The following is a 25693-nucleotide window of genomic DNA, read 5'->3' as shown; positions in this document are numbered from 1 at the left end:
AGCCTAACCTACCCAACCTTGCTTCTGAAGCACTTAAGAAGGATTTTGTTCTTCATATATGGAGTGTATATTTAAGCAATAAGGCCCGAGGGGTTATGGTATATGGCCAATATACCACAGCTAAGGGCTGTTCTTATGCACAACGCAGCGCGGAGTGCCTGGATACAGCCCTTAGCCGTGGTACAGTATATTGGCCATATATCAAAATCCCTGAGGTTCCTTATTGCTATTATAAACTGGTTAGCAACGTAATTACAGCAGTAAAAATACATGTTTTGTCATACCCGTGCTATATGGTCTGATATACCACGCCTGTCAGCCAATTAGCATTCAGTGCTCGAACCACCCAGTTCATAATAAAAATAGATAGGCCTTCACTCCGGAGCTGCCAGAATCGCAGCCCCTCAGTCCAGTGGCGCCCTCTACGAGGGTCTTCAGTCCGGGGCCCGCTGCGAGGGTCCCGCACTTCAGTCCCGCACCCGAGCCGCCGCCGTAAGAAGGCCCACCCGGACCCTCCCCTTTAGAGGGGTCCACACCTTTGGGGGGGGTACTGTCACACCCTGGCCATAGAGAGGCTTTTTATTCTCTATTTTGGTTAGGCCAGGGTGTGACTAGGGTGGGCGTTCTATGTTCTTTTTTCTATGTTTTTGTATTTCTGTGTTTTTGGCCGGGTATGGTTCTCAATCAGGGACAGCTGTCTGTCGTTGTCTCTGATTGAGAACCGTACTTAGGCATCCTGTTTTCCCACTATGGGTTGTTGGAAGTTGTTTTCTGGTTTGTGTTTCTGCACCTGACAGGACCTTTTCGTTTTCGTTCATTCTCTTTATTTTGTTTTGTGTTCAGTTTAAATAAAAATAACATGAACACTTACCATGCTGCGCTTTGGTCCACACCTTCTTCATACGACAACCATTACAGCAATACAGTTCATTTATTTTATGTAATACCCTGGTAGTCCTCTGTGACCTTACTGTGTAACCTAATTAGGCAATCTTATGTTTGGAAAATGAAGCAATGTGATCAGATGGCTGAATTTATTCTCAAGGGTGTTTTGGAAGAACTCTTGAGGGGCAGGCAGTATCGAGGGAGAGGGCTGTCCTGGGTAAGAACCAAGCATGCTTAGGTCGTCATCATCTACCTCATGAAATAAATCCCCAAGTATCTCTGGACACATGACATATCAGTGTTTTGCAATAAGTCTTTCACCAACACAGTGTCCCACCTAGATGTGAGTCTATACTCACTGCTGTCAACATGTTAAGAGGTTGTGTTTTTGACATTACCTTTCTTGGTCAACTATGGTAGTGTATAATGATCTGTTTCCTCTTGGTATTTCTATTTTAAATGTTTTTTTTTCAAATTTGGAGAACATTAATTTGTTCTCAGAGCAAAATAGCGTTCTCTTGTTGAATACATGTCTGAAGGCTGGTTTCGGAAAATGTGATGTGCACTTGCACCTATTTGTAGGCCTGCTATAAATAGGGTCCTGCTGGCACCACAAGCATGTGTTTGATTGACAATTGCAGTCAGAGCTTTGCCTCTGGGACTTTGAAAAGCCTATCAATGGTAAGTTCACAAATTCATCAACTTTTGTTTTAACCAAGAAGTGTTTGAGTTCAATGTTAGTTCTCTGAATTCTAAAATAATGTCTAAGCGTTCAGTTTGACTCCTAATAACCCTTTTAGAGCCTGATAACGGTTCATATGTATACCTTTTTCATTGCAACTGCTTAGCTTGGTCAAAGGAAAGCAGTTGTCACTGTCTGAATTACTTTGGAGTTTTGATAATTGTTGCATTGCTTGAGAAAGGTGCATACAGGTAATATTTTCTTCGATGATCTATTCGAATGAGTGAATGGTTTCCCAGACTAACCTAGACCAACATTTAACAGTATTCACAGCTGTTTTCTCCTTTCTTTTCCAGCTACTCTTACACCGGTAAGACACTGCAACTTGAAACGGGGGCTTTGATACATGACAAGCTGAGCCTTTTTTACTCAAGGAGCAGTCTGCTGTAGTAGACACATTTCCTTTATATTTGTGGGAATATCTGTTGAGTGGACAATGACTTCCAGAAGACCAATGACCCGTTCTTACTCTGGCAACGGGAGGTCCGGCGGCAGCCACAATGAGGAGGAGCCCAGCTCTTCAAATGGCCGCTTGGAGAGCAGCAACTACCTCTCCAATGTCAGGCCTGAAAACAGGTAGATCACCTCTTCTTACTTGTTTCATTGTGACGCTTGGCGTTTCAGTGCGACTTTGTCCACCACACACATGCATTAGATATTTCGGCCATCTCAACATATCTGTGGATTGTTTCCTAATGTCCAAAATGCTACATGGCAAGTAATAACCAAGGAACAGTATTTCAGCATTCTTAAGAAAAGCACAACTCTTAGAATACCAGTAATAATCTCTTTTGTAGACTACTTTATAAATACAACTGAGTCCCATGTAAGAGAATCTAAGACACAAAACCACCAATATGTCTGATGGGCTGCCTTTATTTGCCTTCTCTCTGAATAGCTACTCAAGGTATTCTCAATCCAGGTCATCGAGGTAATGCATACTTTTACAACACCTATTCCAACTAACATCTTAACCACACATCCCGGTTTACCCCCAAGAGTGAAAGAGCAAATCTACACCGGTTTTTAACAATACTGTAAGTGAACCTGTTATATTGACTTTGATGTTATTGAACATTGACGTTGATATACAATTTCATTGATATGACATTGTTGAAAATATAACTTTGTAAGTACTTTTACCATGTCACTTTTTCAACTGCTGAGAAATGATTAATGTTTGAGAGAGCAATCTCCCTTCACAATCAGTAATGATTAGTAACTGCCTTCTTCCCCTGCCTGGAATAAACAATGTACAGAATAAAGGTTGGCTTAAAGATCCCTGAAATATTGGCCTTCTCATTGGAAAGTACTTTAGCACATGCCCCGAAGAACAGACACTCAAGCTAAAGCACCCTTTCTTTTTCCAGGAGTACATTGTTCGGTGTGATGGCTCAGCTGACTGAGGACACCCAGCCTGTATTTGAGACCACCGTTAAATCCAAGGCTGTGTCAGAGAATTGTAATGTGAAGTTGACATGTGTGGTTACAGGTACGCCTACATCCTTCAGAGTTGTGTATGTGTGTTGGAATGCATTAGATAGTTGAGGATTTGGAGAAAGCGGAGAAACAAACCAACTTCTAAACAGCGATGCAAACATGAAGTGAGAATGGCAATAAATGATGAGAAACGTTGACTTTTGCTCTTCTTGCAGAAGACAATGGAAAGAGACAAGTTACTTCAAAAAATGCTTATCCACCCCAAACCCCCTGACCAACGAGTTCAATGCTTCCTTCAATACTCCCCACTTGGCAAACAGTTCGACCATATCATTAAAAAACTATGTCACATCTTGAGCACTGATCCACAACTGGAAAAGACGTTTAAAGAACCCCCACGGGTAGTTTTCAGAAGCGCCCCCAACATCAGTCAAATGGTGGTGAGGTCTGATCTTCCACCAACGCTGCGTAGCACCTTCCTAGACAAAATGTGCCAAACGATAATTACAGATGCGGCCATGTAACTTTACGAACAAATGCAAAAGTTCAATTCCCCTATCACGGGCAAGGCCATTAAGATTACAGGCATCACTATGTGTTCCACAAAAAATATGGTATACCTGATCAAGTTTATTTGTGGTCTATGCTATGTAGGAAAACATTTAACAAGATCTGAAAACAAGGATTGCAGAACACAGGAGTAATATCAGGACTCTTGATCAGAGAAACGCCTATAGCTGCGCATTTCATGGAAGCTCGTCACAACATCAGCTCTCTGAGATACATTGGTATTGAACATGTTAAGACTCCTAGGAGGGGGAGATACTGATAATCTATTACTGATAAGAGAATTGTATTGGATTCACCGTTTGTCCACCATGTTTCCTAAAGGTCAGAACTAGATGTCGACCGATTAATCGGTATGGCCGATTAATTAGGGACGATTTCAAGTTTTCATAGCAATCGGTAATCTGTATTTTTGGACACCGAGTGGGGATGATTTTTTTTTTTTTTTTTTTTTTTTACACCTTTATTTAACTAGGCAAGTCAGTTAAGAACACATTCTTATTTTCAATGACGGCCTAGGAACGGTGGGTTAACTGCCTTGTTCAGGGGCAGAACGACAGATTTTTACCTTGTCAGCTCGGGGATTCGTTTTTTCAACCTTCCGGTTACTAGTCCAAGCTCTAACCACCTGCCTTACATTGCACTCCACGAGGAGCCTGCGTGGCAGGCTGACTACCTGTTACGTGAGGGCAGCAAGAAGCCAAGGTAAGTTGCTAGCTAGCAGTAAACGTATCTAAAATCAATCAATCTTAACATAATCAGTAGTTAACTACACATGGTTGATTATATTACTAGTTTATCTAGCGTGTCCTGCGCTGCATATAATCGATGCGGTGCCTGTTAATTTCTCATCGAATCACAGCCTACTTCGCCAAATGGGTGACTTAACAAGCGCTTTCGCGAAAAAAGCACTGTCGTTGCCCCAATGTGTACCTAACCATGAACATCAATGCCTTTCTTTAAAATCAATACATAAGTATATATTTTTGAACCTGCATATTTAGTTAATATTGCCTGCTAACATGAATTTCTTATAACTAGGGAAATTGTGTCATTTTTCTTGCGTTCCATGCAAGCAGTCAGGGTATATGCAGCAGTTTGGGCCGCCTGGCTCGTTGCGAACTGTGTGAAGTCCATTTATTCCTAACAAAGACCGTAATTAATTTGCCAGAATTGTACATAATTATGACATAACATTGAAGGTTGTACAATGTAACAGCAATATTTAGACTTAGGGATGCCATCCGTTAGATAAAATACGGAACGGTTCCGTATTTCACTGAAAGATTAAATGTTTTGTTTTCGAAATGATAGTTTCCGGATTCAACCATATTAATGACCAAAGGCTCATATTTCTGTGTGTTATTATGTTATAATTAAGTCAATGATTTGATATTTGATAGAGCAGTCTGACTGAGCGATGGTAGGCAGCAGCAGGCTCATAAGCATTCATTCAAAAAGCACTTTCGTGCGTTTGCCAGCAGCTCGTCGCTGTGCTTCAAGCATTGAGCTGTTTATGACTTCAAGCCTATCAACCCCCGAAATTAGGCTGGTGTGACCAATGTGAAATGGCTAGCTAGTTAGTGGGGTGTGCGCTAATAGCGTTTCAAACGTCACTCGCTCTGAGATTTGGAGTAGTTCTTCCCCTTGCTCTGCAAGGGCCGCAGCTTTTGTGGAGCGATGGGTAACGATGCTTTGAGGGTGGCTGTTGTCGATGTGTTCCTGGTTCGAGCCCAGGTAGGGGCGAGGAGAGGGACAAAAGCTATACTGTTACACTGGCAATACTAAAGTGCCTATAAGAACATCCAATAGTCAAAGGTATATGAAATTTAAAAAATGGTATAGAGAGAAATAGTCCTATAATTTCTATAATAACCTCAACCCAAAACTTCTTACCTGGGAATATTGAAAACCCATGTTAAAAGGAACCACCAGCTTTCATATTATCTCATGTTCTGAGCAAGGAACTTAAACGTTAGCTATTTTACATGGCACATATTGCACTTTAACTTTCTTTTCCAACGTTTTGTTTTTGCATTATTTAAACCAAATTGAACATGTTTCATTATTTATTTGAGGCTAAATTGATTTTATTGATGTATTATATTAAGTTAAAATAAAAGCGTTCATTCAGTATTGTTGTAATTGTCACGGCCATCGAATGAAGAGGACCAAAGCGCGACGTGGTGAGTGTACATATTCCTTTTATTAGAAATGACGCCGACAAAAACAATACAAAACAACCGTGAAGCTTAAGGGCTATGTGCCACAAACAAAGTTAACCTCCCACACTGAAAGGAGGGAAAGGGCTACCTAAGTATGGTTCCCAATCATAGACAACGATAGACAGCTGTCCCTGATTGAGAACCATACCCGGCCAAAACATAGAAATACAAAATCATAGAAAACAAAAACATAGAATGCCCACCCCAAATCACACCCTGACCAAACGAAATAGAGACATAAAAAGGCTCTAAGGCCCCCCCAAAGGTGCGGACTCCGGCTGCAAAACCTGAATCTATAGGGGAGGGTCTGGGTGGGCATCTATCCGCGGTGGCGGCTCAGGTGCGGGACGCAGACCCCGCTCCACCACTGGCTCACCCCACTTTGGTGGCACCTCTGGTGCTGGGACCCTCGTCGCCGACACCGGACTGGGGACCCTCGTTGCCGGCTCCGGACTGGGCACCCTAGTTGCGGGCCCCGGACTAGGCACCCCAGTTGCGGGCCCCGGACTGGGCACCCTCGTTGCGGGCCCCGGACTGGGCACCCTCGTTGCGGGCCCCGGACTGGGCACCCTCGTTGCGGGCCCCGGACTGGGGACCCTCGTTGCGGGCCCCGGACTGGGGAACCTCGTTGCGGGCCCTGGACTGGTGACCGTTTCTGGAGGCTCCGGACTGGATACTGTCGCTGGAGGCTCCGTACTGGAGGCCGTCCCTGGAGGCTCAGGACTGGGGACCGTCGCTGGAGGTTCCGGACTGGGGACCGTCGCTGGAGGCTCCGGACTGGAGGCCGTCGTGGGAGGCTTCGTGCCATGACTCCTTACTGGATCTTCTTGCCATGGATCATCACTGGAGGCTTCTTGCCATGGATCATCACTGGAGGCTTCTTGCCATGGATCATCACTGGAGGCTTCTTGCCATGGATCATCACTGGAGGCTTCTTGCCATGGATCATCACTGGAGGCTTCTTGCCATGGATCATCACTGGAGGCTTCTTGCCATGGATCATCACTGGAGGCTTCGTGCCATGGATCATCACTGGAGGCTTCGTGCCATGGATCATCACTGGAGGCTTCGTGCCATGGATCATCACTGGAGGCTTCTTGCCATGGGTCATCCCTGGAGTGAGATGGTCATCCCCATCTCATTGATCTTATTAGCGACAAGTTGTTTTTGAAATACACGATAAATACACTAGTATGTGGACACCCCTGCAAATGAGTGGATTCGGCTATTTCAGCCACACCTGTTGCTGACAGATGTATAAAATCAAGAACACCGTCATGCAATCTCCATAGACAAACATTGGCAGTAGGATGGCCTTACTGAAGAGCTCAGTGACTTTCAACGTGGCACCGTCATAGGATGACACCTTTCCAACAAGTCAGTTCGTCACACTTTAGCCCTGCTAGAGCTGCTCCAGTCAACTCTAAGTGCTGTTAATGTGAAGTGGAAATGTCTAGAAACAACAACAGCTCAGCCATGAAGTGGTATGCCACACAAGCTCAAAGATGGAACCACCGAGTGTTGAAGCGCGTAAAAAAATAGTCTGTCCTCGGTTGCAACACTCACTACTAAGTTCCGAACTGCCTCTGGAAGCAACGTCAGCACAAGAACTGTTCGTCAGGAGCTTCATTAAATGGTTTTCCATGGCCGAGCAGCCGCACACAGGCCTAAGATTATCATGCGCAATGCCAAGCTTCGGATGGAGTGGTGTAAAGCTCGCCTCCATTGGACTCTGGAGCAGTGGACATTTGTTCTCTGGAGGGATGAATCACCCTTCACCATCTGGCAGTCCAACGGACGAATCTGGGTTTGGTGGACGCCAGGAGAACGCTACCTGCCCCAATGCATAGTGCCAACTGTAAAGTTTGTTGGAGGAGGAATAATGGTCTGGGGCTGTTTTCCATGGTTCGGGCTAGGCCCATTAGTTCCAGTGAAGGGAAATCTTAACACGAAAGCATACAATGACATTCTAGACGATTCTGTGCTTCCAACTTTTTGGCAACAGTTTGGGGAAGGCCCTTTCCTGTTTCAGCATTACAATGCCCCCATGCACAAAGCAGGGTCCATACAGAAATGGTTTGTTGAGATTGGTGTGGAAGAACTTGACTGGCCTGCACAGAGCCCTGACCTCAACCCCATCGAACACTTTTGGGATGAATTGGAACGCCAACTGCAAGCCAGGCCTAATCGCCCAACATCATGGCCCAACCTCACTAATGCTCTTGTGGCTGAATGAAAGCAAGTCCCCACAGCAATGTTCCAACATCTAATGGAAAGCCTTCCAGAAGTGTCGAGGCTGTTACAGCAGCAAACGGGGGACCAACTCCATATTAATGCCCATGATTTTGGAATGAGATGTTCGACAAACATATTTTTGGTGCTGTAGTGTAGGTCACTGTAGTTATAACTATGGCCACCACGCGTCCTGCGCGTAATGGTCATATGGACAGGTATTACAATGTAATCTCTTTTTTTTTTTTACTGTTGCCTAGGCTTTAACTTGGACACATTTGTATGTATATTATCCGATATGACCATATGTACCTCTGTGAAAAATTATGATTGACTATGCGCAAAAGTGAATTTAATTGTTGCCTCACCCACCATTGCATGTGTGTAATGGTCATGTGAGGTGAAATGTGTATATTTTGGGATGTGAGCACTCTACAAGAATAGTCAATAAATCAGTAAATTGGGAGCATTAAGTGTGCAGGCCTTCCTGTTCTTTACAATTATTCTAAAGCGTATTCAATAACGTGAAAAGAAAAAAAGCAGTTAAAAAATAAAGGCAGCTGAGACTAAATGATGCAACATCATAATGTTGGCACAGAGAATCAAGACAAAAATAGGTTTGAAAATCTAAGCAGGTTTTGCTGTTGCCTTCCCTCTGGCACTTGGGTTGGCTGCTTTTCAACTACAGCAGTAAAACTTGTGGCCTTGCATACCGCTATGATGCAACAGTCTGAAACATGCCTTTGTTCTTGATACAATTTCATTTCAAAACTTCCATTTTTTTTATTTTTTTTATTTTATATACAGTAGTGGCTACTGTGTGTAAATCTCAAGGGTAACTTGTAAATAAAAAAATGAGGATAATGAGGGCGTACTCTTAATGAGAGATAAACATGAAACTATCAATAACTTATCAAAAATATATATATTTTAGTATTAAACCAAGTCATTATATTTTACTGTATGTCTGTGATGTACCCTCTCCATGTGATTTCCATAGGTAACCCAGCCCCAGAACTGACGTGGTATCGAGACGACATGGAGTTGGACCGATACTGCGGTCTTCCAAAATATAAAATTGGCTGCAATGGAAAAACTCACACACTCCATATTTACAAGTAAGTAAGACAGAGAGAACCATATACCCGAAACCATATAATTCAACAATTACAATTTGGGTTTTCTATTTGAACTTGTGCTCAATGATGCCTACACAGTTCCTTAAATTATTTGAGCCTCTTTTTTGCAGCTGTACAGTGGATGATGCAGCCATCTATCAGGCTTCAGCCAGGAACAGCAAAGGCATTGTCTCCTGCTCTGGGGTTCTGGAGGTAGGCACCATGAGCGAGTACAAGATCCACCAGAGGTTCTTTTCCAAGCTGAAACAGAAGGCAGAGAACAAGAAGAGGGAGTTGGAGGAGAGCAGGAAAAGGGGCAAGGAGAACATCCAGAAAGAGCCTCTGGAACAGCAGCCTCTCCGAAGAAGCCCGATCCCATCTCAGAGGAAACGCCGGGCCTCAAGCGTCCCCTCCTCACCACCAGACGGGGAGGAGATCACAGTCAGCCAGGGGGCAGAGGCTGTGGAGCAGCTATCACCTGCTGTTGAAGAACCTAATGGGGTCAGTGCTAAAGCCAGTGAACCGGCTCCAGTAAAACCTACAGAGAATGGGGGCAAAATTCCCAACAGAGAAACCAGAGAAGCCAAAAAGAAAATAAAGATCTCAAATGGTGTAGATTCTGGTGTTGTCAGCAGTAGTCATACAGGACCAGGCAGTAGTCATACAGGCCCGGGCACCGGAGAAAATTCATATGATGGAGGGATAAGTTTGTCTCAATTTCTGGCAGATACCCTTCATTCGCAGACTGCTGAAGAAAAGATCCCTGCACAAGTGGAGGAAACATTGGCAGCGGAGACAATGGATACTACTGCTGCTGATCCTGAAACAGATGTGAGAGAGGAAAAGGGGAGAGAGAGGATTCTTGGAGAACAGGAAAGAGAGAAAATGAGAGGGGGAGAACTGTCAATTGAGAGCGAAAAAGAAAGAGCAAGAGAAGCAGAACAGTTGCATAGGACAACAGCACATAGCGACACAGCCTCAGAAGTCAAAATGGAGGCTAAGACACATGCCCACAAGGAGGGAGATCATCACGATCACCACCACATGCAGGAAACTCTTTCCAATGTGCTCCACTCAGTCAAATACTTTTTCTTTGGTAAGAGCAAGAAGGATCATGCTTCTCATGATCATCATGTGAAAGGTCAGGAGAGCGAGAGAGGTCATACATTATCCCCAACACAGCCATACCCTAGCCTTCCCCATCCACATCCACAAGAGCAAGATGGTCAACCAGAGGTGTATAAAACCCCCACAGAGGAGACAGTACCCATGGAGGTAGATGGGCTACAGAAAGCCCAGATAACTCTGTTACCACACCAGCAGCCAGATTCATTGGAGCGGTTGAACCCAGATGAACACGAGCGTGGAATTACTATTTCACACCCAGAAGAACCCCCTTCAGCTTCCAAAAGAGCACCAGAGAGTGTGCCTCATTCACTGAAGCATGTTGAGCAGAGGGCCATGGATGTCTGTCTGGAGGTAATCAGCAACACTACAGAGACAGTGCCCATGTCTGGCCTTCCAGCCCTCAGTGAGGTAAGTTGTGCCTTGTTGCTTCTAAGATTACATTGACCGCTCAGTTGCACACTGCTGTAGGGAGCCACTTAAAGGCTATTTATAGATTGTACATTTGTGCAACAAGACTTGAGTCTAACCACTCCAGGCCAACAGCTAAAATGGTACAAATGATTAAGCCACAGCAAATAGCTAGAGAAAGTCCAAAGAACATGCTGAATGCAGATTAATCATAACAGAGACTATTAGTTTGTTAGTTGTGTTCATAGCCACTGTACTGTCTAAAACAGACAGAACACACTAACCAAGAAACTATCAGCAACATGGGGGCAAGTGTGTCAGCCAGGCTCTGTCAGACTATCTAGACTCTTGAGAGTGTGGATTTCAATGCATCAGTATCACTCGAGAGCAACACCTCAAGCAATGTAGTGGGGGAAACAGGGAATCTGCCCAACTTGTATAAAAGAATGAGACCATTTCGGGCAGTCTGGTGTTGACTAATACAAATAATTCTCAGGGAGATTGGATAAGCTGAAAAAAATGTGTATTTACAAAAACTCCTAGAAATTGAAATGAAAAACATTCTGTAATTCTCTGTGCACTGTTTTCATTGTGCTTTGATGGTAATGACAAAACTCTAAATCTATATCACTGTCAAACTCTTAGGGTTGTATTAGCACACATTTGCATGTACTGAAGACATTAAGATAGGCGTACCCAACCATTATGTTGTGACCATGAAATATCATTATATTTTAACAATTAGCTCTGCTGGATAATATAATCATCTATCCACAATATTAAAGCTGATCTACCCCCCCAAAAGTCAAAAGTTTGGACACACCTACTCATTCAAGGGTTTTTCTTTATTTTTACTATTTTCTACAAAGTAGAATAATAGGGAAGACATCAGACTATGTAGTAACTGAAAAAGTGTTAAACAAATCAAAATATATTTCATATTTGAGATTCTTCAAAGTAGCCACCCTTTGCCTTAATGACAGCTTTCCACATTCTTGGCATTCTCTCAACCAGCTTCATTAGGTAGTCACCTGGAATGCTTTTCCAACAGTCTTGAAGGAGTTCCCACATATGCTGAGCACTTGTTGGCTGCTTTTCCTTCATTCTATGGTCCAACTAGGGCTGTTGCGGTCACCGATTTACCGCCACACCGGCGGTTACCAGTCATGAAGGCAGTCAAATTCCACATTACCGTTTGTCACAGTAATTAGGCTTCTCCAAGCTCTGATGCTACCAAACCTGCTAACTGCCTGGCACTCAGCACTCTATTGTCCCTCTAATCACTCTGACATCAATGCAAATGTATTTGAAAATTTAATCAAACACTTCATGAGAGCCCATGCGCTCATGTTGCGCAACATTTCTATAGGCTATGCAATTGCGCAAGAAAACAGAGTGATGGCCACTAATAAAAAGACGAGGATCCCATCAGCTTTCTATAGGCTAGGACTGCTATATTTATTTGTCGAACTTTCCTTATATTAAGCACATTGCTCACATTTACAACAGGAGTATAGCCACCTGGCTGGCATGAAAATTAAAATGTTACATTTTTTAAAATTAACCACAGGGAAAAGCATAGATGCTATTTAAGTGCATAGATGACATGCATTTTTTCCCGCTGCCCCTGTTTCGATACAGGTGCATGATAATGGTACATTCTAAATCAAAACAAATGTCACACATATATTATTTAGTATATGTAAAGACAAGATTAAATCAAGGATAGTCTGATGGGTGACAATATTAACCTACCACTTGTGAATGATATTATCACTTGTGAATGATGCCCAGCATAAGAATGCCTTTTTTAATATTTATTTTTATCATAGTCGCACATCTCATGTAGCCTATCCCATAGGCCTATTTGTTTTAGTAAGGTTTATATCACAACTAAAGTGGCCAAATAACTTCTTAAAATTAAGCAAGGGATGTAGAGTCTAACTAGCATTTCTAAGCAGTGCGTAGGTTTAAAAGTTTGAAGATATTTTTCACCATAAAATGTACCTTTTTATAAAAGCATTACATGCATAATTGCATTTGCGGTCACTTTTGATAAGGGTGTTTTCCGCTAATGGAACATTGGTGCTTGTTGGCTGACGAAAAGTAAATGTGGACAGTTCTTCCAATATCTTCAATATGCACCTCAGAGTTGGATAAGGACACGTGCAGGTGCGTCCCCGATGTGACTGTCTTCACTTGTAGCCTGTGAGAAAGACCCGATCACATGACAGAGAGCCGTGTGACTGAGAGGAGCTTCGGATTGCGCAGAACACTCAGGGAGAAGGGCACTACGCAGCACTCCGGGCTACAAAAGGCATGCATTTCTTTAGGGTGCATTATGGCCACAAAGGGGATGCCGCCGTGAAATTCAAGGTATTATCAAGTTGTCAAATTGTGAATGAGAGACTATTGGAGTGTGTACAGACTGCACAATAAGAAAGCAGAGCTCATGCCTTTCAAGTTACTTTTTTCAAATCATCATTAGAGTCTCATCATGCAGTCTTACAATGTATTAAAAATCAAAACATATAGCTCAACGTTTGTAGAACAACTAAAGTTGTAAGTGCGTGCTGACACCGCGATGACCTGCTTTATGGAAGAGAAGGAACCGGACACATCTGCTGACCCCCTGTCATGGTGGCGAGATAACCACTCTAGTTTTTTACATCATCAATAATGTGGAATCATGCAGCCCGTACATGTTTAAATAACTCAAAATCAAGCAGCCCGTACATGTTTAAATAACTCAAAATCAAGCAGCCTGTACATGTTTAAATAACTCAAAATCAAGCAGCCCGTACATGTTTAAATAACTCAAAATCAAGCAGCCCGTACATGTTTAAATAACTCAAAATCAAGCATATAACCTGTTTCAAATTATCACAATTTAAGCTGAATACAGAATAACAGCGCCATGGACGCACTAGCAAGGAAAAATATTCTTTCAATTTTATTCAGTGATGTTCAATTATATTCTTACTATAAAATCATATAATATACAGTAAAAAATCATATAATATAAAATAACACTTCTTCATATTGTAATGTTTCATAGGAAAGACCTGCCTAAAATGAATAATGGATTTATTGTGACAGTGTACAGGCAATTAAATGGATTTATTACACTTTAGACTTTTAAAATGTAGATGTTTAAAAGGCACGCATCAGCAGCTTGCATGTGTGGAACTCCTTTATGTTAATTAATAGGCAATTACCATGAGACCGACGGTAATTGACCATCACCAGCTGATTAAATTTCGTGACAGCCACAGCCCTAGGTCCAACTCATCCCAAACCCTCTCAATTGGGGTCGGTGATTGTGGAGGGCAGGTCATCTGATGCAGCACTCAATCACTCTCCTTCTTGGTCAAATAGCCCTTACACAGCCTGGAGGTGTGTTTTGGGTCTTTGTCCTGTTGAAAAACAAATAACAGTTCCACGAAACACAAACCAGATTGGATGGTGTATCGCTGCAGAATGCTGTGGTAGCCATGCTGGTTAAGTGTGCCTTGAATTCTAAATAAATCACTGACAGTGTCACCAGCAACGCACCCCCACACCATCACACCTCCTCCTCCATGCTACACGGTGGGAACCACATATGCAGAGATCATCCGTTCACCTACTCTCCGTCTCACAAAGACACGGCGGTTGGAACCATTTGGACTCATCAGAACAAAGGACAGATTTCCACCGGTCTAATGTCCATTGCTCGTGTTTCTTGGCCCAAGCAAGTCTCTTCTTATTATTGCTGTCCTTTAGTAGTGATTTCTTTGCAGCAATTCAACCATGAATGCCTGATTCATGCAGTCTCCTCTGAAAGTTGATGTTGAGATGTATTTGTTACTTGAACTCTGTGAAGCATTTTTTGGGGCTGCAATCTGAGGTGCAGTTAAATTGCCAATTTGGCTCAAATGCATTAAGAAGGAAAGAAATTCCACAAATTAACTTTTAACAAGGCACACCTGTTAATTGAAATGCATTCCAGGTGACTACCTCATGGAGCTGGTTGAGAGAATGCAAGAGTGTGCAAGGCTGTCATCAAGGCAAAGGATGGCTACTTTGAAGAACCTCAAATATAAAATATATTTAGATTTTTTTAACACTATTTTGGTTACTGCAGGATACCATATGTGTTGATTTCTTCACTATTATTCTACAATGTAGAAAATAGTAAACAAAGAAAAACCATTGATTGAGTAGGTGTGTTCAAACTTTTGACTGGTACTGTATATATAATGGTTGTTTGATTGTAGTCCTGCCCACAACTTACTGACGTTGTTCAATGTAATGTTATACCGTACACAACGCAACTATATGACACATCATAGACTAACTTCACTGGCAAACTGATATGGTTCTGTTTAATGTCTCAGTAATGTAACTAGAATCAACATCTCTCTCAATGCCAGTGTGACACATTATGACACTAATTCTATTTGTCCCCTACGGTGCTAATTCCAATTAACCTGGAAGTCTGCTGCCCATTGTGTTTATATTGGATTAGAACATTAGAACATGCAGTAAGGGGAGCTGCTCTCCACTCTTCACACAAACAATGGTTTTGTGGATATGTTTCTCCATAATGTGGAACTGCAACTCCCCTTTCTTGTTGTGGCCAGTTAATGTTAGAAGTTGTGGCAAATCAATTGGAGGAACTGATAACAATCGACAGAACTTTGTTTGTGCACAAGACTAAAACGTCTGTTAAAGAGGCCTTGTTCGTGCTAGAGTAACATTTTTTAGACTGACCATGACACCAGTTCCTCTTCATTTAACACAACTCGGTCTCTCCTGCTCTAACATGTCATGGAACTGTAAGGGGTCTGTTTGACGTCACATAAGAAAATGAATGACCTGAGAAAAAAGCCAGGGGAAGTTGTAGATAGATTCCTCAAAATGATAAACGTTATTATTCAGATATTTATACTACATACTGCTCTTCAAGCAAACCTGTAATCCAGGAAAAATATTGCATTAGAATAAACCATTTATGCATCTGATTGTTTTAATTAACATGGAAATTGCTTTTGCCACAGGCAATGTTACTTTTTAAAGGCTCCATTTTTCAAATATAATTTATGACTTTTATGTTAAAGTCACGTGTTGTCCCTATTTCCCCAAAGACAATTACATTTTCTAAGCATGTGCTCAGCAACGGCAAATTACTTTGAGCATTAGTCACTTGAGGTGGGATGATAGTCCCTTGCCAACAGATATGCACTCATTCATTCAGCTCACTGTGCAAGCAACACACCTGTTAAAGGACTGGGGGAAGCCCCAACTTCAACACAACAGGTCCATTTACAGCATCCTTTAACCTACTGTAGCTGACAAGAAAACATCTGAATTATCCCAACACATGGTCCCCCTTTAAATACGTTACTGCAAAATAGAAAAGCATGAAATAAAATAAACGATAGAATGGTTTAATTTATTGATTCTTTAATTGTATCATCAGATCATATGATTATTTCCCTTATTAGACTGCCATATGTAATACAGTAGCAGTGTTTGGGTTACAGGTTTTTTTCCTTGTGTGGAAAAAATGAGGAACCGTTCACCTTATCTGGTGCAGATAAAGCTGTCCGTTTTTAAACATTTGACATTTTCCAACACTTGGTTTCAATGAACCTTGATCCTGTTCGATATGGGTAAGGGAGAGTTCATGAAAACTGACCGCTCGTAAAAAAAATTTTTAAATTGTCCGTGGTCACACAAACATTATGTACACATTTGCCGATTTTAACATATTCACAAAGGTTATACAGTTCACGTATGTTGAAAACTCTGGGTGACACTTTATTTGGATATTCCCATATACTGTATTTTTATCTTCAGATGATCATACTATCAACAAACTATCTATTGATAAGAATCTACTTGCTAAGGTTACAGTAAAGGTTTAGACTAAGTGTTATGGTAAGGGTTAAGATTAGGGTTAGGGCTAGGGATAGTAGAAATGTTGTTGACAGTTATTGAATATCTACGGAACATCTACAAACCATCTATTCAAATAAAGTGTTACCAAACTCTGATATGGATCTTTAAATATTCTGGAATTATGTTATATCTCTGGTCATTCTTTAAAACTGATTTATTATGGAAAACAACTTTCCTCAGTCTTAAAGAAGAACTGAGTGTTCAATAGTCAAAGGTGAACATACTGGCCTTGGTCATGTGGTTGGCCATAACAAATAGTTTGTCAATGATTTAAAAACCCTTTTCGTTGCAGATAATCTTTATTGGTTTGTGATACTTCTCCAAAGCTAAATGTCGATAAAGATTCATAGTCACAAGATAATATGATTATATCAGCTACCACTAAGGTCAATCCTAACATAGTAGTTATCATGGTGTTGTTATTAATTATGGTGTTGTTCAGGGCTTTACAAATACCATGTGAGTGTTTGATGTTATGTGGTACTAAACAGCTGTGTTTGTTTTTGCCTCAAGGCTGCCGAGGATCAGACCCAGGCAGACTCAGTCCCCCACATGGTTGTCTCAGCCCCACATGAGATAAACATCCAAGTGTTTTCATCCGGGACTGATCAGGTGACAAGACTAAATGATAAAACTGAAGATTTACACAAACAGGGTATATCTCACTCTACACGGAACCCAGACCCCAGCAGTGGAGCAGGTCCCCACATGTCAAACCTAACTAGTATGGATGACGGTGGGAGTGCTCCTAACAATAATGTCCCACCCACAGTCAGCCAGTGCCTCATCGAAAGTGAAAAAGAGAAGGAAATGCATGTGGATGACAAGGGCATTGAAAGTGTCTGTAAGAATCATGGAGAGAAAGGTGATGTCAAAGCAGAGAATCAACCATGCCCCACTTTAAATGTGAGTGCAGGGATATTTGATATCAAAACACCTGCTGTGGAAGAGAGAATTGAAACATGCCATTTTAAAACACAAGAGCAGCAGACTTTTACTTTGGATGATAAAGTTAGTACACACGATTCTAAGTCCCAAGACAAGTATATTGATACTTTGCAAGAGAATGTAGAGACAATTTCTTCAAAAGCACACATAGAATGCATCCCGGTTTTAGAGGAGAGTAAAGAGAAAATACATAACAAGGAGGAGGAGATACATTTCAAAAGATTGGAGGAATCTTCTCCCACTTTGCTGCAAAAGAGTTTAAAGAATAGAGATCTAAAAATACCAGATGAATACCCTCCTGTGGCAGGGGAGAGCATAGAGGACCATGATCTCAACACAAAAAGGAAAAGCGTTGAAAGTGCCTTAAAAGTGGAACGTACTCCTGCTTTGGAGAATAGGTTAGTGGACTGTCCACTTGGCAACCAGAATGTGAGATTACAGAGAAATGAGGTGCCAACCCTCACTATGGAGAAACGGGTTGAAATTGTGACCGAGATAAAGGTAGAAATGCTGGGTGAATCTAAGAGCCACTCAGAGAGACAGCCTGTGAGAGGCTCTGCCATTGTGCCCGCTGAGCAACCAGTGGCAGCATCAGTTACCAGTCGAAAGGCTAATGCCACTCATCTGGGTGAATATTCTAGAAATGTAACAGAGATTAGAATTGTAGATTCTGCTCTTAAAATCCCAGAAATCAAAATTATTGTGACAGAACAACAGACAAAAGAAGAGCCGATGATTATACCAAATATAGAGATTACGGAACCAGAAGTCAAAGAGCCTACACAGCCATTAATACGTATTACACCCAATGAACCTACATCAGAGTCAGCCATTTTCCAAAAGGATGATGCAAAAGATGTTTTAGACATAATGATCACAGAAAAAAGTGCAGCTGTTACCCCAGTGATAATTGATGTGACACCCATTCAAGAAAGTAAGCAGAATAATATTATCATCGAACCAATGGAGAAAGTGCAGGAAGTTACACCAGTTGAAGAGGCAAAAACGCCTACGGCAGAGAAACCGACGAATAGTGAGTGCCTCACAAAGACGGATAATAAGTTCATTCCTAAAATAAATGTTTCATATTCTGATGATAGTGAACTAGACCATGAGCATCCACAAGTTAAGCCCCTCGTCTTAGATACAGGAACATCGGGGGAAGTACCCAAAGTGCCTCTGTTTGTGGTCCCTCCTATTTCTGTAATCTGTGAGGATAGCCCTTTCGAAAGCGAAGAGCTTCTTAAAAATGAGAGTAAAGAATCAGAATCCTTCGTGGCTATGCTCAGGGGGGTCAAGAGTGATTTAGAAAATTCTTCTACCCCTGAGTCTGACAAACCTCATAGTATTCCACAAAAACAGACTATAGAAACAAAGGAACGTAGCGTGATAGACAATATCCCCTCTGTGTCATATAAACCCGTAATGCCAACAGAAGAAACAACAATCCAAAAAGCTGAGGACATCAGTATTACAGAAATTGATAAGGTAAAACCACTCAAAGAGTCAAGGATAGAGTCTTACATCATTGGCGATGAACCAAGAGAAAGAACCCCTATTGAGAGGCTTGCTGTTAAACCCCCAACACCCCCCAGGAGTCCCAGTACTCTTCGTAGGTTAATGTCCAGGACTCCCCCTGCCATTACTGTGGATGACCCTGCTAACAGTGAGAAGGCAGTATTGGAGCAGAGTGGTGGAAACACCCCAACGTCCTCCCTGTCTTGTGAGAGCAGCCCCAAGCTGAAAAGAAGGGACAGTCTGACCCTCATCCGCTCTGCCACGCCTGAGGAGCTGGCGTCTGGAGCTCGCCGCAAGATCTTCATCCCCAGGGAGGGAGAAGGGGTAGTGGTGGCGCTGGGTGTGGGTGGTAGCCCACTGGACACCCAGGTCAAGGAGGCGGCTCCATACTTGTCGCCCAGTCAGGCTCGCAGGGCAGCATTCCTGCAGGCCCCAGCAGGCTCACAGACTCCACCGCTGGATAGACGCTCCCCTCTGCTGAGCCGTAGGAAGGCAACTCTGGAGGTGCCTAAAGTTGTGGAGACCAACACAGAGGAGCAAGAGAGCCCAAAGACTGAGGTTAAACCTCCTGAAAAGGAGAAGCTGAACCCCTTCAAAGGTAAAACAATAAAATAGGAAATGTATGAGATTAATCCCATATTGTTTCTATGTCCATCTCTTGGTGTTGGTGTCTCCTATCAGGAGGAGCTGATCAGGAAGCTGCTACTGAATGTAGAAACGTTAGAGGAAATCATGTACAGTATATCTTTACCTTGGTGTCCTCCCACCCAGCTCCTCAGGTTATCCGTAAAATCAGGGGAGAGCCCTTCCCAGATGCCTCAGGACACTTGAAACTCTGGTGCCAGTTCTTCAACGTGCTCAGTGACTCCTCCATCAAGTGGTACAGGGACGAGGAAGAGATAGTTGAGGTGAAAAGAAGGTAAATCCCTAGGGCATCTCCCAACCCAGAGTTTACAGTAACTGCTTGCAATACATCTATCTAGCGGTGACATGGCATTTATATTCACTCTGATCAAAGCCATCGTGCATTTACAGTAATAGACACCTGCCCTCTGAAAACAGTTGCTTTGTACAGTATTTCTGTAAGCATTCATTAATAGCCCCATTGATTGGTTCATCTGGGCCATGTGCTATATTTGAAGAACTAATGTTCTGAAGATGAACAGCCTTTAATTTTAGCAGCGGGTTTATCACACAGCCATGTCATTCTCTCATTCTCACTCTGGGAGGTGTCCAGTTTATGTGACAAGGGAGCCCACAGCTCTGATCCTGACTGACACAGGGAGGTGAAGCTTTGGCCAGACACAGCCACTGAAAACTGAGACACTAATTCACTATTCACCAGGGGGCTTTAAAATATAAATCTGTGCTATTGGCTGCTAGGTCAGCAAAATCTCCCCTCATGCAAGCATGGCACGCAGCACTACTGTCTGTCTCAGTCTCACAGTGACCTCTTGTGGAGGTGAATACATTATTGAATATGCTGTGAGCGTGTGTCTTGTGTCACGTCAACCTTTTTATCTTCTTTTATTTCCCAGTGGAGGAGATGAGAGCCAAGTAGCGCTGGCCATCGTCCAGACATGCAGTCAAGATTGTGGCGTGTACGGCTGCACAATCAAGAACGAATTTGGGACTGATTCAACTGACTTCCTTCTCAGCGTAGACTGTAAATTATGTTAACCTAATGGCATATTTCAAATCCCACAACATTACTTCAACAATTTATTCCATGAGTTACTAATTGTGTTTGTTTTTTTGTTTTTCTGCAGTACTTTCAGAGTACTTCCTGCGTGAGGATTTAGAAGGTAAGCCTCATAGGCACTGAGGAGGTTTATACAGTATTATAAACCGGGTGGTTCGAGCCCTGCATGCTGATTGGCTGACGGCCGTGGTATATCAGACTGTATACCACAGGTATGACAAAACATTTATTTTACAGCTCTAACTATGTTGGTAACCAGTTTATAATAGCAATAAGGCACCTCGGGGGTTTATGATATATGGTCAATATACCACGGCTAAGGGCTGTGTCCAGGCATTCTGTATTGCATCATGTCCAGGCACTCTGCGTTGCGTTGCGCAATGATCAGCCCTTAGCCGTGGTACATTGGCCATATACCACACCTCCTCAGGCCTTATTGCTTAAATAACTTAAACATACTGTATTGTTGACTACCTTTTTGCTATGATATAACACAATGTTACTGCTCCTGTAGAGAGTTTCTGACATTCATATTGCATCCTTTACAGTTGGAGAAGAGATAGAAATGACTCAAATGCTATTCACCAAAGGCCTAGCAGACCCGGGATACTGGGGGGAGAAGTTCTTTGGGCGCATCATGACACAAGAGGCCCACCTGGGAGAGGGCTGTGCACACAAGGCCTGCAGGGTGAAGGTCATCTATGGCCTGGACCCTGTGTTTGAGTCCGGAACCAACTGCATCATCAAAGTACAAAACCCCATCGCCTATGGGACCAATGAGGACAGCAACCTTGCAGAGAGAAACATGGAAATGACTAAGCAGGTGAGTCTTACTGTACATCACATCATGAGGACATTCAGGTACAGATTTAAGAAACTAAAAAGAGTCCAGTGTGCAGACCAGTGCATAATGGGTTTTCACTAGTTTAACATTGAATTGGTGATTATAGAGAAAAAGCATATGAGAAAACAAATGTGACACAAATGCAATGCGTCTTTGCCTTTTGTCTCACCAGGAGTGCAAAATCCAAAACACAGTTCGGGAGTATTGCAAAATCTTTGCTGCTGAGGCGAGGGTGATTGAAAACTTTGGCTTTTCACTGGAGTAAGTAATATAATGACTGCAATTCAAATTTTGATCATTATCAATGATCATTATCAATACACAATAGTATGAGTAAATCAATTACAAAAAATGACAGAGTATGGTTATGTCATTCATTCCCTTTGTTTTTCTGCATGCTTACACAGAGTGAGCCCTCTTTATCTGATGTACCGCCCTGCCAACTCGGTCCCATATGCCACTGTAGAGGCTGACCTGAAGGACATCTTCCTCAAGTACTGTATGATGGATGCCAAAGGCAGGCTGATCACCAGAGCCACCTCAGAGGTGGAAATGAAATGCTGCTCCTTCCAGCATTGGATCCACCAATGGACAAATGGCAACTTACTGGTCACTGGGCTGGAGGGTAAGAAAGACTAGCAGACAAGGTCATTCTCAAAAGAAAAAGATGAAAAAAGGCAGTTCAAACAACAATATGATCCTTGTTATTTGTTTATTTCAGGTGTTGGACCAAAGATCACTAAAGTTAGAATCGTCACAAAATTGAAGGGGTTTGTATATCATTACATATTTAGGTTGTCATATGGAAATACACATTAAGGCTCAGTGTTGGGGAAGCTACTCTGAAAATATAGTTTACCAAGCTACCGATTACTTCACACTGGAAGAAGTTAAGCTACATTACAGCTACCCTTAATTAAAATCGAGTTTACTTAACTATAGTTACTTTGAAAAAGTAGTTCACTACTTCTTTTTTTAAATTATCATATGTAAATCTGAAATGTCAAACTACAAATTGCAAGAACAGATAACTCTGGGGTCATAAGTTAACATAATGTGTAATTTAGCCTATTAAATATTTCAAGTGAGAATTAAGCAGGTCTGATGCCGAAAAAGAAAGGAAATGATTGCTTACTTCACCCATATTTTCTTATCTTTTTGCAAAAAAAAAGGTAGTGGGTATTTCCAGTAGCTAGCTACACCGCTACATTGAAAAAAGGTAATTAACTAGAGAAAACACTACCTAGAAATGAATTGAGTACAACTACCACCAAGCTACGGCAAAATGTAGTTAAATTCAGTTGAACTACATGTAGTTCACTACTCCCCAACTCTGTTGATGCTATTATTTAAAGTAGGCATATATTCGTGCAAACGTTTTACCAGTTGGTCCACATCGTCTTATCCAACTGTAAGGAAATTACTTCTGCATTGCAGGTATCAAGGCCTTACAGAGGATGGTTCTCCTAAGGTGTTTGAGCAGTTCCTGACTCAGCATCAGTGTAACTACTACTGTGGGCTTCTCAGCCTGAGAACCCTGAAGCCCATGGACACCCTGCAGCAGCCCCCCAAAATCAAAGTCTCCCGAAGCCCCCTGCTCGGCAGGAAGTTGGGGTCATCCAGCCCTCAGCTCAACAGGAAGTTGCTCTCATCCAGCCCCCAGCTACAGAGAAAAGGACTGAACAGCCCCTTGACAACCAGAAAGCCAACCTCCAGCCCAAAGGTGCCAAGAAAGACTGGGGAGACAGAAAACAAGTCCACAGCCAAACCCAATGCCGATGACAGACTCAAAGTTGTGGTATGAGGTAAAAACGACAAAAGGGAATACATATCAAAACAGCTTCCCTTTTCCTTCACACAAAAATTCAACTTTGTTTTCCTGTCACCTATTACTGTATTTAGTTTGGTTGAAGCTAAGATGACCAGCATGGCCCTGAACAAAATGTAGCAAACTTTGTCCCTGAAAAGTCCTCATCCAAGAGAAAAACAGGGAGATTAGTTCAAATCTAGGGAATAGGTCAATGACCGACCCTGTTGGATGGTTGTGTAACAATACTGTGAATTTCTCAATCACAATCAGTAGTAAGATACTCCCCCTTCTCCAGCTTACGGTTGAACTGCTGAACTGGTTAATTGAGTGGAGGTACAGTACTTTTAAGGTCTCTTCAACTTCCATCACTAAGGAAATGGGACACAGTGATTCACCTCAGGTCCAGAACCCAGTGCTCTGTCCCCTGCAAAGGAGAAAAGACTTATGAAGTGGTTGAAACAATGGTGCTGGATGAAAAGCGGTGGCTGTAAGCAGCAATCTAATAGCTTGATGCAGATGCAAGGGGATTGGAGTGCACCAACTGCCTTGTACATCTGTGATGTACTGTATATGTCTTGGACATACAGTGCATTCGGAAAGTATTCAGACCCCTTGACTTTTTCCACATTTTGTTAAGTTACAGCCTTATTCTAAAATTGATCAAATTATTTTTTTCTCTCATCAATCTACACACAGTACCAAACAATGACAAAGTGAAAACAGCTTTTCAGAATTTTTGCAAATGTATTAAAAATAAGACAGAAAAACCTTATTTACATATGTGTTCAGACCCTTTGGTATGAGACTCGAAATTGCATCCTGTTTCCATTGATCATCCTTGAGATGTTTCTACAACTTGATTGGAGTCCACCTGTGGTAAATTCAATTGATTGGACATTTGGAAAGGCACACACCAGTCTATATAAGGTCCCACAGTTGACAGTGCATGTCAAAGCAAAAACCAAGCCATGAGGTAGAAGGATTTGTCCGTAGAGCTCCGAGACAGGATTGTGTCGAGGCACAGATCTGGGGAAGGGTACCAAAAAATGTCTGCAGCATTGATGGTCCCCAAGAACACAGTGGCCTCCTTCATTTTGAAACGGAAGAAGTATGTAACCACCAAGACTCTTCCTAGAGCTGGCCATCTGGTCAAACTGGGCAATTGGGGGAGAATGGCCTTGGTCACGGAGGTAGAGTGGCCAGACGGAGGCCACTCCTCAGTAGAAGGCACATGACAGCCCGCTTGGAGTTTGCCAAAAGGCACCTAAAGGACTCTCAGACCATGAGAAACAAGAACACAGTGGCCTCCTTCATTTTGAAATGGAAGAAGTATGTAACCGCCAAGATTCTTCCTAGAGCTGGCCATCTGGTCAAACTGAGCAATAGGGGGAGAATGGCCTTGGTCACGGAGGTATGGCCTGAATTTCAAGCGTCAAGTCAGGAGGAAACCTGGCACCATTCCTATGGTGAAGCTTGGTGGTGGCATCTTCGGGACAAGTCTTTGAATGGCCTAGAGTGGCCCAGCCAGAGCCCGGACTTGAACCCGATAAAACATCTCTGGAGAGACCTGAAAATAGCTGTGCAGCAATGCTCCCCATCCAACCTAACAGAGCTTGAGAGGATCTGCAGAGAAGAATGGGAGAAACTCACCAAATACAGGTGTGCCGAGCTTGTAACGTCATACCCAAGAAGACTCGAGGCTGTAATCGCTGCCAAAGGTGCTTCAACAAAGTACTGAGTAAAGGGTTTGAATACTTGTGATATTTCAGTATTTTTGCAAAAATGTCTAAAAAACTGTATTCCTTTGTCATTATTGGGTATTGTGTGCAGATTGAGGGAGAAAAAATCAATTTTATAAATTTTAGAATAAGGCTGTAACGTAACAAAATGTGGAATAAGTCTAGGTGTCTGAATACTGTCCAAATGCACTGTAGAAATGGTTTTTGTTGGCTAAGTAATTTGATCTTGTTAATTATGGCAGTATTATGTCCTAAAACTATGCAATGCACTCTTCCAAATACTGAGCAAAGACAATATTACTCTTGCCTCTTTACTGAGAATTTGTTTTTGTGCACATTTTTTGCAAATGTTTTCTTGCCTTTTGAAAATTGCCAGGTTTTTGTAGTTCAGTTCATTTTTGTTGAACTTTATAAACCCCATAATCTGTTAATTAGAAAATA

The 25693-nt window shown here is 42.3% G+C and overlaps 1 protein-coding gene across 3 annotated transcripts; it reads left to right on the top strand.

Annotated features, from left to right (window-relative positions):
- Window positions 1-1212: 1212 nt before the first annotated feature.
- Window positions 1213-23516, top strand: LOC112252409 (titin). Of its 3 annotated transcripts, XM_024423602.2 has the most exons (15): window positions 1213-1566; window positions 1924-2203; window positions 2526-2558; window positions 2998-3119; window positions 9092-9209; window positions 9341-10745; window positions 17205-19755; window positions 19929-20076; window positions 20696-20823; window positions 20927-20962; window positions 21408-21682; window positions 21876-21964; window positions 22111-22328; window positions 22425-22473; window positions 23141-23516. In XM_024423602.2, exons 2-15 carry the CDS (start codon window positions 2064-2066, stop codon window positions 23505-23507), a joined length of 5679 nt encoding a protein of 1892 aa, XP_024279370.2. In that variant the 5' UTR covers window positions 1213-1566; window positions 1924-2063; the 3' UTR covers window positions 23508-23516. The 3 variants fall into 3 exon arrangements, with proteins under 3 accessions (XP_024279370.2, XP_024279371.2, XP_024279372.2); XM_024423603.2 differs by lacking the exon at window positions 2526-2558 and having other exon boundaries at window positions 1214-1566; XM_024423604.2 differs by lacking the exons at window positions 1213-1566; window positions 1924-2203; window positions 2526-2558 and adding an exon at window positions 2567-2664.
- The last annotated feature ends 2177 nt before the right edge of the window (window positions 23517-25693 follow it).

This window comes from Oncorhynchus tshawytscha, linkage group LG06 (assembly GCF_018296145.1).
Source record: "Oncorhynchus tshawytscha isolate Ot180627B linkage group LG06, Otsh_v2.0, whole genome shotgun sequence".
In the NCBI taxonomy this organism is placed as follows: domain Eukaryota; kingdom Metazoa; phylum Chordata; class Actinopteri; order Salmoniformes; family Salmonidae; genus Oncorhynchus; species Oncorhynchus tshawytscha.
Note: the sequence above shows the minus strand (reverse complement) of the source record. Positions and strands in the feature narration are given on the sequence as shown.